Source organism: Leiobunum rupestre, chromosome 9 (assembly GCF_980474605.1).
Source record: "Leiobunum rupestre chromosome 9, qqLeiRupe1.1.hap1, whole genome shotgun sequence".
Taxonomy (NCBI): Eukaryota; Metazoa; Arthropoda; class Arachnida; order Opiliones; family Sclerosomatidae; genus Leiobunum; species Leiobunum rupestre.
In genome coordinates this window covers 20,638,827-20,656,748 of record NC_143392.1, presented here as the reverse complement: position 1 = coordinate 20,656,748, position 17,922 = coordinate 20,638,827, and the positions used below count along the sequence as shown (strand labels likewise).

Genomic DNA, 17,922 nt, shown 5'->3' with positions numbered 1-17,922 from the left:
AATAACTCGTACCAATAGGTCTTCGAGCAAACAAAAAACGCGAATCTCGGATCAAATAGATCTTCGAGTAATAAACTACATAAAAACTAAATAAAATAGCCAGAAATTCCAACGGTAGACCGGTTTCGTTCTATTTGGAACTCATCAGTACCGTGCGGGAAATCTGGCTGGCGACTGTTATATCAAAAAGAGAAACTAAGCCTAAACATTAAAAATTTCAAAACGCGTTGCATAGCAACGGAAAGCCGAAAGGGAGGGGGGGGGGAGTGTGGTGGAGAATAGTATAGTATAATTTAACTTATCGAAGGAAATCCTTGACAATCAGAAATCTGGGAGGCTATTCTGTAAAAATCAAAATGACCAAAAAAATCATGATCCGTCAAAAATGACAATGCGCGTGTGGAGATGTGGCTGCTATCGAAATATCAGACTATCGATAGTATTGGTCAAATTAAAAATCGTGGCGGTCTGTAATGACGACGTCAGTGATTTTAATGAAATGCTTCGACGTACGGTTGATGGTGCCAATTTAAGTTTTGGGCACCAAAAATAAACAGATATTTTATATCCACTTAAGCATTTAGTTTATGAATTAACTAAAATAGCGGATTTAGCGTAACATTACTTAAAATTGAACTTACCAAATCGATAGTTTGATATTTCGATATCCGCCCCTTTTCCACAAGCGCATCGAGATTTTTTTTGGTAATTTTTGATTTTGGTATTCAGTTCAGAAGTAGCAACTCGGTTTTGACCAAAATTGTTTCCCAAAATTGTGGTCTAGTGCGAATAGAGCTTTAGTAGGATCAATTGGCGAGTAAAAATGGGAAATTTAGTAATTGAAATATGCAGATTGTAGAAAAAAGGGGTACACCACCCGAGGTGGAATAATGATTCGGTGTAGGACCACCCGCCTGAGTCATCCCGCTTCGGGTAGAACATAATTCATCTCGGGAAATGTCAAATAAGCATATTTTTCGGTGTAGATTATTTAACACCGGTAATTTACCGTTATCTGGTTTAACGTTACGTTTATTTCCATTCCATATTTATAACCTATTTTGGAGCGGAAATTTTCGCTGTTTTTGGCGTATTTTACGGAACCCCTCGTGGGTGATACGATTACCATATAGTTAGCGTGGCCTCTTTCGTGGGTGGTAGATGGTTGAGGTCCTACGGATGGTCGCGTTTGGCCATCGTTTTCCCTAATTAGGCAGAAATGATGAAAAATGCATTTTTGGCGGAATCCGGGGAAATTTCGACACCGGAAACTGATTCGTGAATTTATCCATACCAGTTAGGTCCGTTAATGAACGTACCCCGTTTTTGGTAAAACCGGGGATTCATCGCGAAATTAGTCTTCATTTCTGCGAAACTAAAATTTTATTAAAATTCCACCTATCGTGCAAAGGCAAAACTAAACGCTGAAAACGTTGATCAGCCAATTAAAATTAAAATATATTTTATAAAATTAATACAACACGTTGGTGTTTTTCGTTGATTTCTCGCAAGTGTTCCGTGATTGCCAGTGATTTATCACACTTTTACTCTGATTGTCTGTTATTTTTCCCATTATTTCGGTGATTTCCAGTGATTTTCTTGGGTGATATTTCGTGATTACCTACGGTTTGTATACCTGATTAATATAGTGCTAACCCCCTCGATATATAAAAAATCAACTAATCAAACAGTTGAATATTCTTTGCTTTATGAAACTACTGGTAAAAAGGGTCCGTTTTTGATAGAAATAGAGTAATATTTCTTTATATTATTTGCTTTTTCAAATTTAACATCTACAACGATTTTCTGGTGACTTTGTTATTTTGAATATTGTTTATTTTAATAAATATTTCCACTAATAGATGGCAGACGTAGTCCAAACGAATCGCTCGAAGGTGCTTCCACCTAGAATCACCTTCCAGAAGCATAGTCAGTTTATTAAAATTACGCGAAAAAGTAGATAAGTCCATAATTAAAAGGGATAATATAGCTAAATCCTAAACAAATTTGAAGAAATTAAAAAACTTACTAATAACTCGCACCCAATAGGTCTTCGAGAAAACAAAAAACGCGAAACTCGGATCAAATAGATCTTCGAGAATTAAAGTAAATTAAAAAAATAAATAAAATAACCAGAAATTCCAACGGTAGACCGGTTTGAACTCATCAGTACCGTGCGGGAAGTCTGGAAATAGGTGGTTTATCCTAACTTAACTTATTAAAATTACAACTAAATTTAAAATCTTAAATTCAAATAAGTCTCCTAAACCTTCAAAAAATCTTTAACAAGTTTAACAAGTAAAGCATAGCGCTACAACCCATCATTTTTAAACATAATTTCAAAACTGGTATTTAAATAAACTAATTAAAAATATTCAAATTTAAGAAAATATTCCCCGTGGTAGAAGCGGTTAATTTTTAACACATTACCGAAAAATAATAACAATATTTGGTCTAGGCAAGTCGAAACAGGTACCAGTTAAACCCAGGCGCACCCCCCCCCCCCCCCCTGTTGACTCCCCCCGCTGTATACTCTCCATTCACGCGAACAATCATTAAAAGGCAAAGTCAAAACTCGTCAAGAGATGGCGTTAAAACATTCCACTCCTAATAGCAGCGCGTCTATCAGGCATTTCTCATACTTCATTTTGTTTCGTTTTTTGCATCTGAAGCCAGCAAAAGAGAAGCCGTCAACTTGGGTGGTCCGGGCCCGGGGCCGACGATCTGATCCTTGCGGCTTGCCGATAGATGAAGAGAAAGCGACGTAACACGGAGGGGCGAGACAGGACCGCCGCCCCCAAATCATCCCCGACAGAGGAACGGGGGGCAGATACCGACCATCTCCCTTTCAAACTCCGTTCCACCTGGTTACCCGAAGGGATATCCGCCGCCTAAATCGGAGCAAACTTTACCACGCCCTCCCTTTTTCCTAATATAGTTAGGTAACCTCTATTTTTTTTAAAAAATACGTTCATTCGGGGTTACCTAACTACAAAAACAAAGGCGGCTTGATGGGGTAATCTATCAAAGTAAGGTTTTCAGGTAATTCTTCTCCCTTTTTGCTCGCTTTTGCCTTCGAAAGAGGTGAATTACAAGGGGGGTTAAAAGGGGGGAAACTTGAAATTTCCACATTTCGCGTTAGATACATTTCTTGCGTTTCGTCTTTTTTATCGAGGAATGGAATAAACGAAATTAAAAATGGCTTATTTTTACGAATTAAGTAAAAATAAAAAAGCATCTTATTGAATGTAATTACCAGACCGAAACAAATATTATGTTTTTATAGGGAATAAAAATACGCAATCATCGCTTCGTTTACTTAATTGAAGTCGTGTTTCTTCTCACTAATTGTATAAAGCTTTTTAATCAGCGATGGACTCTTGTTTCGACTAATACGTCATTATGTTAAATGGCTTTGTGCATTTATAAATAATTCCTTACAACCAATTCATTTATAATTCGGTTTCACTAGGTTACGTAAAAATAGATCAAAATAGACAAGGTAAATGAGGAAATATTTAGCGCGGTGACTACGGGGAATTGCGAACGTTGCTAACATTATGGTGTTGTCAAGTGGACCAACTTTAAAGTGTTGTCAAGTGGACCAACTTTTAAGTTTTGTAACGTAAACCCACATTATATAGTGTTGTGACATGGACCAACGTTTCAGTGTTGTAGCATGGACCAACGTTTTGGTGTTGTAACACGAACCAACGTTTGGGCGGTGTAACATGAACCAACATTTCGGTGTTGCAAAATGAACCAACTTTGTAACAGGTATCAACGATTTGTTGTTGTAACACGGGTAAGTATCACGAACCAACGTGATGGTGTTCTACCACGGATCACAGAATCATAGATGGCATTAAGTTCGGTCGGGACTTCCGAAACTATCAATAACAATCCATTAAGCGAATATGAAGACATTTTTGCAGCGTTACTCGTTCGATACGAGCCTTATCTTCTTCGAAACACACGGAATTATCGTGACAATGGTCCCGAACAATGTCATACGCACGCGACTTTAGCCATCAGCGATATACATTCGAGTAGGGTTGACAAAATAAGAAAAAAGCACTCCCTAGACCAACATAAAATTGTTCTCTTTCACGGGAAGGGGACGTCGTGTAGCAAAAGGCAACGTTACCCACGCTCGATTAAACCAAACGTTTTGACACGGGGGCAATTGCCCATGCCGCTACTGCGTTCTTCGTATTTCTGGTACAGTTGATACGGCTATAACCAATTACTCGCTAGAGTAGCTACTGCCAATGGGAGAATTTTTTTATCGCAATCTCCTCCTTTATAGTCACTTAATACGTCGGTAAAAGACGGGAAACGGGGTGCAGTCGATACCGTTTCTTAGTCGCGAATAGTATCAAATTAGTCGGTCAAAAAAAAACAAGTTGGCGCTATTGAAGGCCGCCATAGTGGATAAGCGACACACAGCGGTGTCGTTGAAAAGCTTCGGCCCCTCCATCGCTAAGAATACGAAATAAAAGGTAAAGAAAGCGAGCCCACCAGAGGGCGACTGGATCGTTAAGTGCCTTTACAAATGGTTCCTTGTTTGTCCATTTCGTACCCGATAGATCGATTTGAACGTTTAGTCTAACGTAAAATACCTTTTTTTGTTACCGCCCCCCAAGTCCCCTCTTCGATTCTTTTGTCCGGGGGTCCCTCGGATGCTTTACCTGGATCTCCTCTTCTTTAAACGTTACCCCCCCCCCCCCCCGATAATAGATAATTCTTCTTTCAAAAATCTCCGCTTGGGGTCTTTACTAAGTTGGAAAAAATAGGGAAGATAAAGAATTGTAAGACCATAAGAAGGGAAAAAATAAACTTTAATGGTTTTGCTTATTTTTTTTGATACAAAAATAAATAGAGGTATTGTTGACCGATTATTGAATAGCCTCTTATTGTTATTATTTGGCCATAATTCCATGTCCTTATAATGCTACGTTATCATAAGCCTCCTTCGGTGGTAATAAAAATTTTATCGATCATTTTTTTTAGTTTATTCCGCAGCATAAAGAATTATCTTTTTTATACGATTGCATTATGGATGTAAACAAAATAAATTTTCTTTACTGGATATAATATATAGAATTAGCTTAATTAGGGTGATTTGGAACATTATGGTTTAGCCATTTTTCAGTATGTATAGGCTAGGTGAAAATTTTTAAGAGCTTGCGTATAATTTATTTACCTTTTGGACACAGATTGGTCTAAAAATAATAAATTTTATTATTCACTCACGAGGTCTTTCTGCGATTTTATTATCTACTTTTACCCCCTAGGACCAAGAATTCTTTAGAGGGACTGACTCCTTCATTTAGCTTAAAATCGGAATGTAAGTTAGGTTGTCTCGTGGAAAAACCTAGTCAGGGTTGCCACAAACTTTTGAGATTCAATTTCCCTGACTATTTCCTGACCATTTAAAGAGATTTTCCCTGACTTTTTAAGGTCAAATTTTAATTTTATATTTTACTTTTATCAGAAATTAATAAATTTGAATGGACTTATATTCCTAAAAAAACGTTATTGCAATGTTGAAAAAATTAGCCAAACTTTCAAGGAAATAAATGATAATCATAGAATTTGTCATAGATCTAGAGTAAAATTACCTTCAAAAACTGCCAAGATGAAATTGAATTTCCTGACTTTCCCTGAATTTTTACAAATTCTTTAATTTCCCTGACGTTTCCCTGACTTTTTAGGCCCATTTTTAAATTTCCCTGTTTTCCCTGACGTGTGGCAACCCTGCTAGTAAACGCCAATTTTTTAAATTTCCCTGTTTTCCCTGACGTGTGGCAACCCTGCTAGCAAACGCCATTTTTTTTTAAATTTCCCTCTTTTCCCTGACGTGTGGCAACCCTGCTAGTAAACGCCAATTTTTTTAAATTTCCCTGTTTTCCCTGACGTGTGGCAACCCTGCTAGTAAACGCCAATTTTTTTAATTTCCCTGTTTTCCCTGACGTGTGGCAACCCTGATTAGTAAACGCCAATTTTTTTAATTTCCCTGTTTTCCCTGACGTGTGGCAACTCTGCTAGTAAACGCCAATTTTTTAAATTTCGAGTTAAATAAGTAAATTGTTTTATAAATGGGAATTGTACGCCTACTTTCGTCGATGAGATATACCAGTAAGCAGCACTTACCATCACCATAAGAAATAATGTAAATCAAAAACAGAAAACTTAATTATTTAGAATTTACTAGGTTGGAACAATCGAGTTGCGGAAAAAACCAAAATGATGGTAACAAATCCCTAAAAGGTTTTACGTTCCACACTCGCGGATAAGATTTGCAAAAAAAAACAAACCGAAATACGTCATCGCGATCCGCAGCAATTCCATCAGGGCCATAAGTTAAACCGTAAAGTGGGCCATGACGATAACGAGTGCAAAGAATAACAGTAACATTTCTTATGTTTGGTACAAGCGGCCATATTGTTGGTCAGTGCCGAGAAAGCATGATAGGCATTAACAAGAATCTACTTGAGATCCCGAACGAGTCTGCGGTGCCTTGAGCGGGCGGGAGGAGGACCCGAGCCATGGCGTGGACGCGGAACGAATCGCAAATAATCACCTTGGCTGACCTTAATAAATATCACGGTGTACTCGGCCGCTAACTTATCTCGAGAAAGCTAGAAGCCCTATACGGATGAGAATGGCGGGCGAATTTTATAGGCCCCCTCCCCCTGGTGGCGGGGACGCGTAATAAACGGAGTATAGCGTCGCCAGCGCTCCCTAACGAGAAGGCCCCGCAGAAACACAAAAGGAATTAGGGACGTTTTAAAGCTCGTAAAGACGTCGAAACCTTTTTAGACGATTTTACGGCCAATACGTCTCGCCTCGCGTCGGGAAAAGAAACGCCAGAAACGGTCGGTGGGGGCGCCTCGAACGCGTGATTACCAATTTGCACGCCCGTGAAGTCCCACTAAAAGGGGTTTCTTGAGATTCATTTTCCCGTGGTAAAATATTTTTTATTACTTCTGCATTCGGTGACTTAGTGTTGCGGTGAAAATAATTAAAAATTTACTAATTGGCGTTCGTGCGTATTTAAAAATGCACGAATAAAACGCGTGTTTGCACCACCTTCTTCGGGTTTTATTCGGGGATATCGCACACGGCCAGTTTTAAAAGGGAGATTATTTTTAATTCCATTGATTAATTGCTATCTATAAAAGCGGGTCGACCGCCGATTGATTTACGGCGCTTAATTGATAAGGTTTTAAAGTGTTTTAGAGGATATATATGGGTTTAAATGGTTTACTCCCTGATAGAGGACTTGTTTTTCTCATGATAAATACGTAGTGAGAAATGTACTGGAATCTGGAATGATGTGGTAGTGGCTGGATTTTTTTTCGCGAAATATTTTACACGCTTGCGAATGGGACACTTTTTTACCAAGAAAATTGAGTGGTCTCTTAAAATCACAATATCCGGTCCTGATTTATCGAAAACCACGCGTACAAATCTCCAAATCTTTTGTAGTAGATTGAGTAGTAAAATTGAGAAGTGAATAATTTTTGCCCATTGAAAAGAAATTGAAAAATATAAATTACAATCATTTTCTCCGCATAGCGTTCAGTCCAATTTTACTAAATGGAGCTCAATTTTACTGAACAGACTCCAATTTCACTAAAAGGTGTTCAGTTTTACTAAAAGGAGTTCGGTTTTACTAAAAGGAGTTCTAAGTTCAGTTTGACTAATAGGAGGACAATTTTTCTAATTGGAGTTCAATTTTACTAAACTAAGTCCAGTTTTACTAATCGGGGGCCAACATTACTAATCGGAGTTCAATTTTACTGAACATAGTCCAGTTTTACTAAACGGAGTTCAATTTTACTGAACATAATCCAGTTTTACTAAATGGAGTTCAATTTTACTGAATGCAGTCTAATTTTACTAAATGCAGTCTAATTTTATTAAAAGGAGTTCAATTTAACTAAACGGAGTTCAGTTTTACTGAATGCAGTCCAATTTTACTAAAAGGAGTTCAATTTAACTAAATGGAGTTCAATTTTACTGAATGCAGTCCAATTTTACTAAAAGGAGTTCAATTTAACGAAAAGGAGTTCAATTTTACTGAATGCAGTCCAATTTTACTAAAAGGAGTTCAATTTTACTAAACGGAGCTCAATTTTATTAAATGCACTCCAATTTTCTAAATGCAGTCCAAATTTTACTAAATGCACTCCAATTTTCTAAATGCAGTCCAAATTTTATTAAATGCACTCCAATTTTCTAAATGCAGTCCAAATTTCGTAAACGTAGTTCAATTATTTGTCCACGTGTACTCTTTTAAATTGCCGCTAACGTCTCGGCTATTTAACACTGCAGCGACGGCGATAAAAATACAAATATTGATTGTTATATCGACAAGTACCGACGCGACGTGAAGAAGAATATGTCAAAATGTCATCATTTTACAAATTTTTGACACCCCTTCGCCGCGTTAAAGAGGGAACTTTTTCAATAATACAACCTTCCGAGAGGCGGGGACCCATGGGACAAAATTTATCGGTAATGGCATATTACGTAAGGGAACCAGGACATGTGTTGTTCGTCACTACCCGCTCTGACGCGAGATGATTGGGCAAACAAACTTCACAACGGACATGTGCTGAAACAGGAGTCAGAAATCGAAATCTCACTTCGCGTATCTTGTCCAAAAATTCAGTTTGATCGCGTTTATTAAATTATAGAAAGTCGATATTGCGTGCAATTTAATTAAAATAATGATGTCTAGAATTTAATTAATTTTATTGATTATGAATTATGGAATCGGAAGTTTGAACATTATCAGGAGTATATAAAATCTATCAATGGGTAGATTTTCCAGTCAAACAATACCGTAGAGTAAAATTTATAAAAAAAAGGAATATTTAATTATTTTTCGACCAATTATTTTCTACAGAATATATTTTAAATCACAATAATAAGAAATAAACTTTATCTTCGCGAACGTTTTTTGAAAAATCAAAGGGAGCTTAAGAAGGTACGTATATCTCAAACGAATAACATTAACAGTATTGTTTTCAACTTAACTAACGCCAATCACCTCTGGGTTCAGAAAGTTCCGTTAAACCTGGTGGTAGGCTGTGAAATTCGTTGTTCCAGTATCCCTTTAAAATTAAGCATATCTTTAAGAGGTACATATTAGAATGGTTAAAAAATGTATAGGGCAAACTTGTATGAATATTCTGTACAAGTTCTTCGACACGTTAACCTACCTATCTTATATACTTATGATATCATTAATAATTTAAAATCTAATTAAGCCTTACACGGTGCAAATAATAAAAAACTCATCTTCGATATATTTTGGCACGTAAGATTTTCCTTCTTAAAGCGATTAAACTTGTTTCTAAATAAAGCAATAAAGAATTTCAGACTTTATTATAAATTTGCATTATGAATGGACCTGGATTTTGGCCTTTAATTAAAGAAGTTTGAGGCGACGAAAAAAAAATGCAAAAATTACTCGGGGCAAAGTTTTACGCCATTTGACAATTTTTTGATCGTAGCCGAAAAAACGTGAGAAACCACCCAATTATAACAGAGCGTACAGAAACGGAGTGAGTCAAGTTTCCGCTTCTAGCGACACCTATTACCAGCGACGGGAATTAAGAGACGGGGGGGGGGGGGGGGTAGAGGAGAGTCATTTTCTTGGTAAATTAACCTTAGGGTGGAAATATTAGGGAGTGTTTGGAAAGAGGAGAAAAAGTCATTAACTAGCCAGGATTATAATGACTTCATATAAATCGGAGAGACATAATTCCAGAGAAATTAAATTGTACACGTCGAATCACTGCGCGCCGCTGAGCGATTCTAACAGTCGCCCAAAGCATCGATTCAGAATTAACAAGAAGGCCCCCCCCCCCGAACTGATATAATCGAAGTTGCACACTTAATGTATTTTATAAAACAGATCTTATTACATTTATAGTATATTGATATACTTAGAAATAGTGCTCGGAATTGTTTATTCATTATCCACAAATTTTCCGATTTATTTAAAAAACGTTGGTAAAAAGAATATCATTTTAACTTATTTAATTATGTTTTTTACGCAACCAAGCATTTATTTGAATAAAAGTGGTATTTATTTAAATAATTGTTTGTTTTATTTAAATAATAGGCTTATTCACTTTCGATTATTTAAACATTTTACAATTTTTATTCAACTATTGGTTATTTAAATAAATATTATTTAAATATCGCCGAGCTTATTTTATTCATGGATAAAAATTAATCGAATGCCGAGCACTACTTAAAAAAGCGGGAATTTAATTCGGAGTTAATTTAAGAATCGAGGACTTTGTTCTGACGCGATTACTAACGCTAGATTTGCTGTAAAAGTTTTAAATTTATATAATACGTGAATTAATATTGCTGTTTAGTTTTCGAAGGGTTCGAAATTTACAATTTTTGCGTACGGGATTTTGAAACTCAAATTTCTTTTTCAGAAATGAGAAACTGATTTTAAGATTTCAGAGCACGATTTTCGTGTTTATTTCTGTTTTTTTAGGCTGATTTAACTTGTTCGGAAAATTTCCTGACTTTTATTACTTGTTCTTATAACTCCCTGATGTTTTTACTAGTTCTTAAAACTCCCTGACTTTTGTTACTTGTTATTAAAACTCCCTGACTTTTATTACTTGTTCTTAAAATTGCCTGACTTTTTTATTTGTTCTTAAAACTCCCTGACTTCTTTACTTGTTCTTAAAATTGCACGACTTTTTTTATTTTTTCTTAAAATTCCTTGACCATTTTATCTTTTACTCGTTCTTAAAATTGCCCGACCTTTTTACTTGCTCTTAAAATTCCCTGACTTCTTTACTTGTTCTTAAAATTCCCTGATATTTAGACCCATTTTCGAATTCCGAACCCTTTTACTTGTTCTTAAAATTCCCCGACTTCTTTACTTGTTCTTAAAATTCCCTGACTTTTAAGCCCATTTTCAAACTCCCTGACTTTTAGACGCATTTTCATATTCCCTGACTTATAAACTTTGTTCCTAAAATTCCCTGACTTTTCCAGGTTTATTGTGGCATCCCTGTAAATTGAACAACAGTACTAACGAATGCATACGCTGCGTCGTAGTAGAATGAAAGGGGTGACAGTATGAAAATGTCGAACAGCGTCGCGCTTCCTGATAAGACGAAAGGGTGTTTGACGAAACGACAACATCGCCAAATCAAACTATTTCTTTGGGGCAAATCCGATAACGAGTGCGCCGCGTGTGTGTACATATGATTAAACCGCAAATTCAGTCCGTGTCGAGAGAACGGATTAAGTGCTTTATATTTAATGACAACAACCCCGAACAACCTCGTGATCCGCCATTCAAATTCATGTTAAGTACCTTTCATTCCCAAATCAATCGAGGCAATGAAAAACAAACGTAACAATTAACGGGATGCATTAACTTCATTTGGACTTGTACCCGATAGATTGTAACCTTGTTTCGATAATACCCAGGCTCAACAAGAGAGAAATTACCAGGGCTCGTGCAGCAAATCAGTCTATGAATCCTCGAGGGTTCTGGTAAATTAACAAACCATCTCAGGGTGACCAGAGAAAGGCTTTGAAAGTTTTATAGGAAAAATAGGAATTTTAGAGGCGAATTACAGGAAAATATAGAAAACTAAACCGGCGAATTTTATGCAAATATAGGACACTAAATAGGAAAATATAGGAAAAAATAATAAGGTAATTGTTGCATATCGGTATACTGTGACTCGAATCACCTAGATTATTGATAATTTTTTTGCATTATTGGATCACTTAGAGGATTTACAAAGCCCGCACAATTCAAGATTGTGTTTGAAAGTGGCAGTGTTTTCACTAGATGTTCTATGACACGTACAAAAAAGTTCTTTCATTTTCAAAAGAAATTTTAGGAAAATAGGTGAAAATAAAGGAATTTATAGGAAGGCATTAAAAATATAGGAAAATATAGGAAATATAGGAAGTCTGGTCACCCTGCCATCTATATTACTAGTATATAGTTTTTTCGTTGGATTAGCAACCGATGCAAAAACGTACCCCTTTTTTGACAAACGAAGCAACTTATTATTGAATTTTAAAAAATTCAATTTTTTATTGTGTACAAAACAAAATATTTATAAAGGTACCCATCTACAAATAAAAGTTTTATTTAAGCTTTTCAAAAAGTATGTTATACGGAATTACACCAAAAACTAAACAACCAAGTTTCAACAAATAGGTTTTTTATATACAGGATGTTTCAAAAGGTTATGCAAAAATGTTAAGGAGTTGTAAGGGAAATGTGAAAATTAAGGTTTGGGTTCGTATGATAGTTAAAAAAGGCTTTGTAAACCAATCGAGGTAACCAGCGTTAAAAAAATAAACTTGAACAGTATTTATAGTCCTAGCTGCTTGGTTTTGCGCTTGTTACAGCCTACTTAGTAGGCCACACTTTACAGCTCTCTGGCACTCTTTTAACTCATCGTATGAAAATGGAAAAAAACAGGCATACTTCTTAACTCACCCCCTACAACTCCTCAAAATGTTTGCATAACCTTTTGAAACACCCTGTAGATAGTTAATTTACCGTATTTTATTTATTTGGTAAATACCTACAGTTAAAAGTAAAATAAAGCCATTAAGTCAAATAATTTCGCTCAATATTCAGCGACGGCGTTGGAATGAAGCAAATAATAATACAAGCGTAGACGCCTGAGCCGAAACGACTCAATTAAAAACTGAGGGTGAGCATTTCCAACCATAGCCACATCCGTTCGCTACCAATCCACACGTATAAGTAGACGATCCAGCCCTAGAAATCCTGACGAAACAAAGCCTTCCCCGCACGCGTTACGGAGTTCCTCGGGAACGTCGTTATGGCAAATCGCGTGAGGCAACCGCTCCGAAAAGCGTTAATATTCTCGGGCGACCAAAAAAACGCGATCATTTAAATAACGTTCTAGACGACATTTTTATTCGGCGCGCGACGTCAAATCTGCCGTGCGAGGTCCTCGTATAAAAGTAAACGGTATTATTTTCGCCGAGAAAGCTTTATGGCGACTTCACACGAGGCTTGCCCGATTGTCGGACTACTTTCTTAGGGAATATTCGAGCCCAAAAACCTCCGCGCCAATTGAAGGGAATCGTACGGTCGGAATTATAAAGAGCGTTGAATATTTAATGGACTGAACCAGAAGCGAAAAAAATGAGCCGTTTCTAACTACCGTAGAAACGTGACGGGTTTACCCAAATGAGGTACCTCCTCCTACCGCTGGACAGTCCCCGACTGCCTGTCCTTTTTAACACTCACACTTTCTTCTTTAATGTATTCATTTCTAACTACCCCCGCTTACATTTATTCTCTTATAGTCCAACCGGCTTTTGTTAGGTTGCGATTTATATTCTAAGGTCCTTAATGTTTATTCGTACGACGCCACTGCTAAGGGTCATTTCTGACTCGGACTAAGGACTGCCCCGTTAATGTTCCTGAAAATTCATTTGCACCTTAATAAGACACGACACTCGGGTAGGATGACCAAGTTTGTTTTGTCACGTTTATGTATGTCTTTGTTGAAAGGTTTAATTGCAAAAAATATGGCGTGATGTTGATGCTATACGAGTAAATTGCTTATTGTGACATGATGGTAATTCTGCTTCTGGTCTCGTGTCGTGTCTGATTATGAGAATATTATTTTACTAATCTACCATTTACCCACCATGTCCTGTCTTTGACTGACTTTACTTTATTATCGTAGAAGCTATTTACTTTATTATCGTACGAATGAAGTATTAGAGAATGTAGAGCAATCTTTATGTCAAATATCTAAAATTGTTCTTTGAACGTCAATAATAATGTCGATTATTACATTACGGGAAATTTGACTTTATTATCGTAGAAGCTATTTACTTTTTACAGAAAGATTATGAAGTATTAGAAATTGTAGAGCAATCTTTATGTCAAATATCTAAAACTGATCTTTGAACGTCAATAATAATGTCGATTATAACATTATTGGAACTTTATTTCACCGAGGTGGACAGAACACGGTTTGAACTGCACTTCAGCAAATAAATATATTGTAAAATGTGTTTATCTTTAAAGGGTTGATGGATTTATGACTAAGAGATCATTTTAAGTAACGGTCATATTCAAACAATTTTTGCATATTTAGTTCTATAAGAAGGGGCTATGAGTGAAGTAGCTTAAATATGATTAATCATTAAGAAATACAGGGTTTTCTCTGATGAAATTCAATGGATAGTACGTGGAAAAAATAAATGGCAATCGTAAGTTACCTCGAACACAGTAAACAATTAGTTGTTAGGGTTCAAAAAGCCCATTTTTGAACGTGTTGACATAAGAGTTATTCCTCAAGATGCGAGTGGATATACAGAATTACTAACATAAATTAGAGTTTAAACATTTTGAAATAAATCACTAAATTCGTTGCTCGAAAACTGGTTAGAAAAATGTATTGCTTAAAAATCCCGTCTGCCACGCGAATCTTAGATTAATAGACCAGAGCTCCCAAAAAATAGTCAATAAAAATATATAGTTATTATACTATATAAATTATAGATTTATAACATTAAATAATATATTTATAGCAGTTATTTATATGTTTAAAATATCGAAAAATAGTTTAACTTTTAAACGATCGAGAAGGTCACCAAAAATACCAAATTAAATAAATATGTTTAAAACATTCTAAAAATATAAGAAATGAAATTATAGGATTATTTAGGATTAGTTCATAATTAAAAGAAAATATGCGATCACTGGGAATCCTGATAAGCGTTTCTGAAAAAGATCTCATAGGATCATGTAATTTTGTGACTGGTTAGTACAAAATTTCCAGAATTAAATTCCCGGACATTTCCAGGTTTTCGCTGACCAAATTACCAAATTTCCCTGACCATTTTTGTAGAATAAATTAATAAAATTTTGAGGTAGAATCTTGAACAATATTGATTACGTATTTTTAATACATATTTCAAAAATTTATTAGTCGGATTTTTTTTGGGTCATTTTAAAATTACCTTACTTTTTTGGACCATTTTCAAATTCCCTGACTATTCCCTGACTTTTCCCTGACCTTTTGGCAACCTTTTCAAATTTCCTGACGTTTCCCTGACCTTTTCGCAACCTTTTCAAATTCACTGACTATTCCCTGACCTTTTGGAAACATTTTCATATTCTCTGACTTTTCCAGGTTTTCCAGGTATTCCAGGTCGTGTACGAACCCTGAATAGTCGAATACCAAAATCCCGCATTAAACAATTCGAAGTACACACGCAACGAGGATGTCCGTTGAAAATAGATAAACTTGGAAATATATTTGGCTCCCATATTTCACATCGCGGTAGCTACGTGAACGCCACGAGGAACCAAAGCTATAACTTCTGGGAACGTGACAACTGGAATGCTGATATAGCGCCAAAATGACCCTTCCCTAAAATGTCCCTGGCAGTATGGGAACGCACCTGAAACAATTAATACTACAAGAAATGTTAATTTCATTGACAAATCGCCCTGGATAGCAGCAAAATCAAATAGACACGCCGGTAATATTATATATACGACTAAATCTCATTTATAAAACGTGCTCCTCGCGAAATGAAGAGGGGACCCCGCGCTTGGTCGAAGTAAATTTTTAGAAGGGACATTTCTGTAGTGCTGTATTAATTTAAAAGGCGTGTCAAGCTTCCAAAATGACCGTTCGCAATATTATTTTTTTTTAATTTTTGAGATATATAAATTAATAAAGTTACTACGGCAGCTATACTCATTTATATTGGAACAAATTCTGGCAAAGAGCCAATGAATGGACCAATGAATGCTTAACATGTTATTATTGTTCCTTTTTCATTATAAAAATGTATAGGCGGATGGCAATCTATCCTGGTAGCCCAGGTCATTCGGTAGAAAGCTTTGTTAAGTCTTAATAGACATATTTTAAACCAATCCTATGTATATAAATACTTATTTTTCCTTTTCACGAATTAGTATTCAGAATGGTTGTGAAATGTATAAAAATTATCAAGTGGGGGTACACCCAAATGCAATGTTTACATTATATATATATATATATATATATATATATCTTTCCGAAATATTTGAATTGTTTTAGTTTAAATTTCAAACTAAAACCTGTCATATACATAAAGAATTTCTATTGATCAAAATATACAACCAAAATAAATGTGTTTTTATTTAAAAAATCTAATGTTGTATATATTCTATAAAGTTCTCTATTGGTATTTATATAGAAATTAATTAATAATTAGTTTTTTCAATGCCTATATAAAAATGACCCGTATATCTATAGAAAGTTTAGCAATTTTCTACAGGATTCCGAACACAATTATATAGAATTTATCTAAAATATTTCGGTGAAATTTGTATCGTATAGCCCTCCAAACTAATCCATATTTAAACGATTCCATTTTCACAAGAATTCTATTTAAAAGCATTTGAAAATTTTGACAGAGTGAACTTCACTCGATATTTTTAACATTTCAGAGGCACGTATAAAAATTTACACCATTTCGTAAGACCACGATGAACCTGGAGAAATGGAACATCTCGACTGCGAGATATCATCACGAATTCGTCGCGAAGAAAACCATCATCAGTACACCGTACAATAAGCGCCATTTCTGTCAAGAGAGATAATCGATCCGCGAAATGGGGGTAGTGCACTTTCTTCTTCGGCAAAGGACGGAGCGCATTGTCAAGAAAAACTATTTTCTCTTCGAACCGATATTTCATTTCGATCCACGAGCGAAGGGTAACCCAGCCACCATATTCCAAACACCATCAAATCGAGAGCAGTTTATCTTTGTCGTCGAGGCAATCAACGGTTTGACCCGACCAATAGCGTGTATATACAATGCCTTCTTACAAAAACCCGGCCCTTCCAAACGATTTCGACAAAATTTGCCAACCTCGCCTTTATATATTGAAAGAGGGGAATTCATTTTGTTCAATTTATTAGAAAAGCGTTTGTTGGCGACGAAGCGGGTAAATATCAGGTTGGGCGGGCGGATGTGGTAACCATGGAAACCAATATAGATATTCCCTGGCCGTCTCTCGTACGAATAGAGTTCGCCGCGAGATTTTAAATCGGTCGGCGAAATAGATAAAATAATGTTTAATATGAATAAATCATTCGGTCGGAATGGAGTTTGTGCTTTGGAAAAATATAGATAGAATCGTTTGACGTTCGAATGTTCTAATGGGTTGATTTCGTTGGGATAAGGGTTAAAATTGAAAGTTTATCGAAAAAATAAATGCGTTTTTATATATACCGCGAATAAGATCACTCGATTTTTAGATAATCAATAAAGATAATTATGGGTTTTCCAATGCGGTTGAAGATAGTTTAGTTACAAAAAATCGGATCATGATATCAAATTATGCTATACTATTGGCATAAATGTTTACGTATTTATGTGTTTTTCTAAATTTCTGTAACTATACGTTAATGGTCATAATTTTATTTTAGTCTACAGCACGATATAAAATAGACATTACAAAACAGATAACTCGTCAAATAAAATTTTAACAGCACAAATTCAATTACAGATTTTATGATTTCAAAAACCACAGATGGAGTGGTACGGTGAATATTAGGATAATAAATAAACGTTTATCCTTCTGGCAACGGGCAGGTGCAAAACGGATTTAAAATAAATGATAATAAAATTCAGTGTTGACAAATGCCCCATCTATCGGGGGCGTGGCGAAACTCGCAACTCACGGAAACTATCAACTTTCTGGAGTTCAATTTTTTTTTTCCCATTATGTCTCTGGCAATATATTACGTTATTCTTTAAAACGTTTCGAAATGAAAATTGAAATGGCTTCGGGAATATTGGAAAGTAATTGGTAACCAGCATGCTACGAGAGACAAAAGAATTGAA

General features: G+C 35.7%; 1 protein-coding gene across 1 annotated transcript in view; it reads right to left on the bottom strand.

Moving 5' to 3' along the window:
• LOC149926800 (homeobox protein engrailed-2a-like) overlaps positions 1-17,922 on the bottom strand; it is a 42,435-nt gene that overhangs the window by 7,888 nt on the left and 16,625 nt on the right. Inside the window, exons 2-3 of the mRNA XM_090158330.1 lie at positions 2,030-2,035; positions 1,144-1,173 (exon numbers count right to left, since the gene is read on the bottom strand). Coding sequence (XP_090014456.1) covers positions 1,144-1,173; positions 2,030-2,035 — 36 coding nt within the window. The remainder of the gene's footprint in view (positions 1-1,143; positions 1,174-2,029; positions 2,036-17,922) is intronic.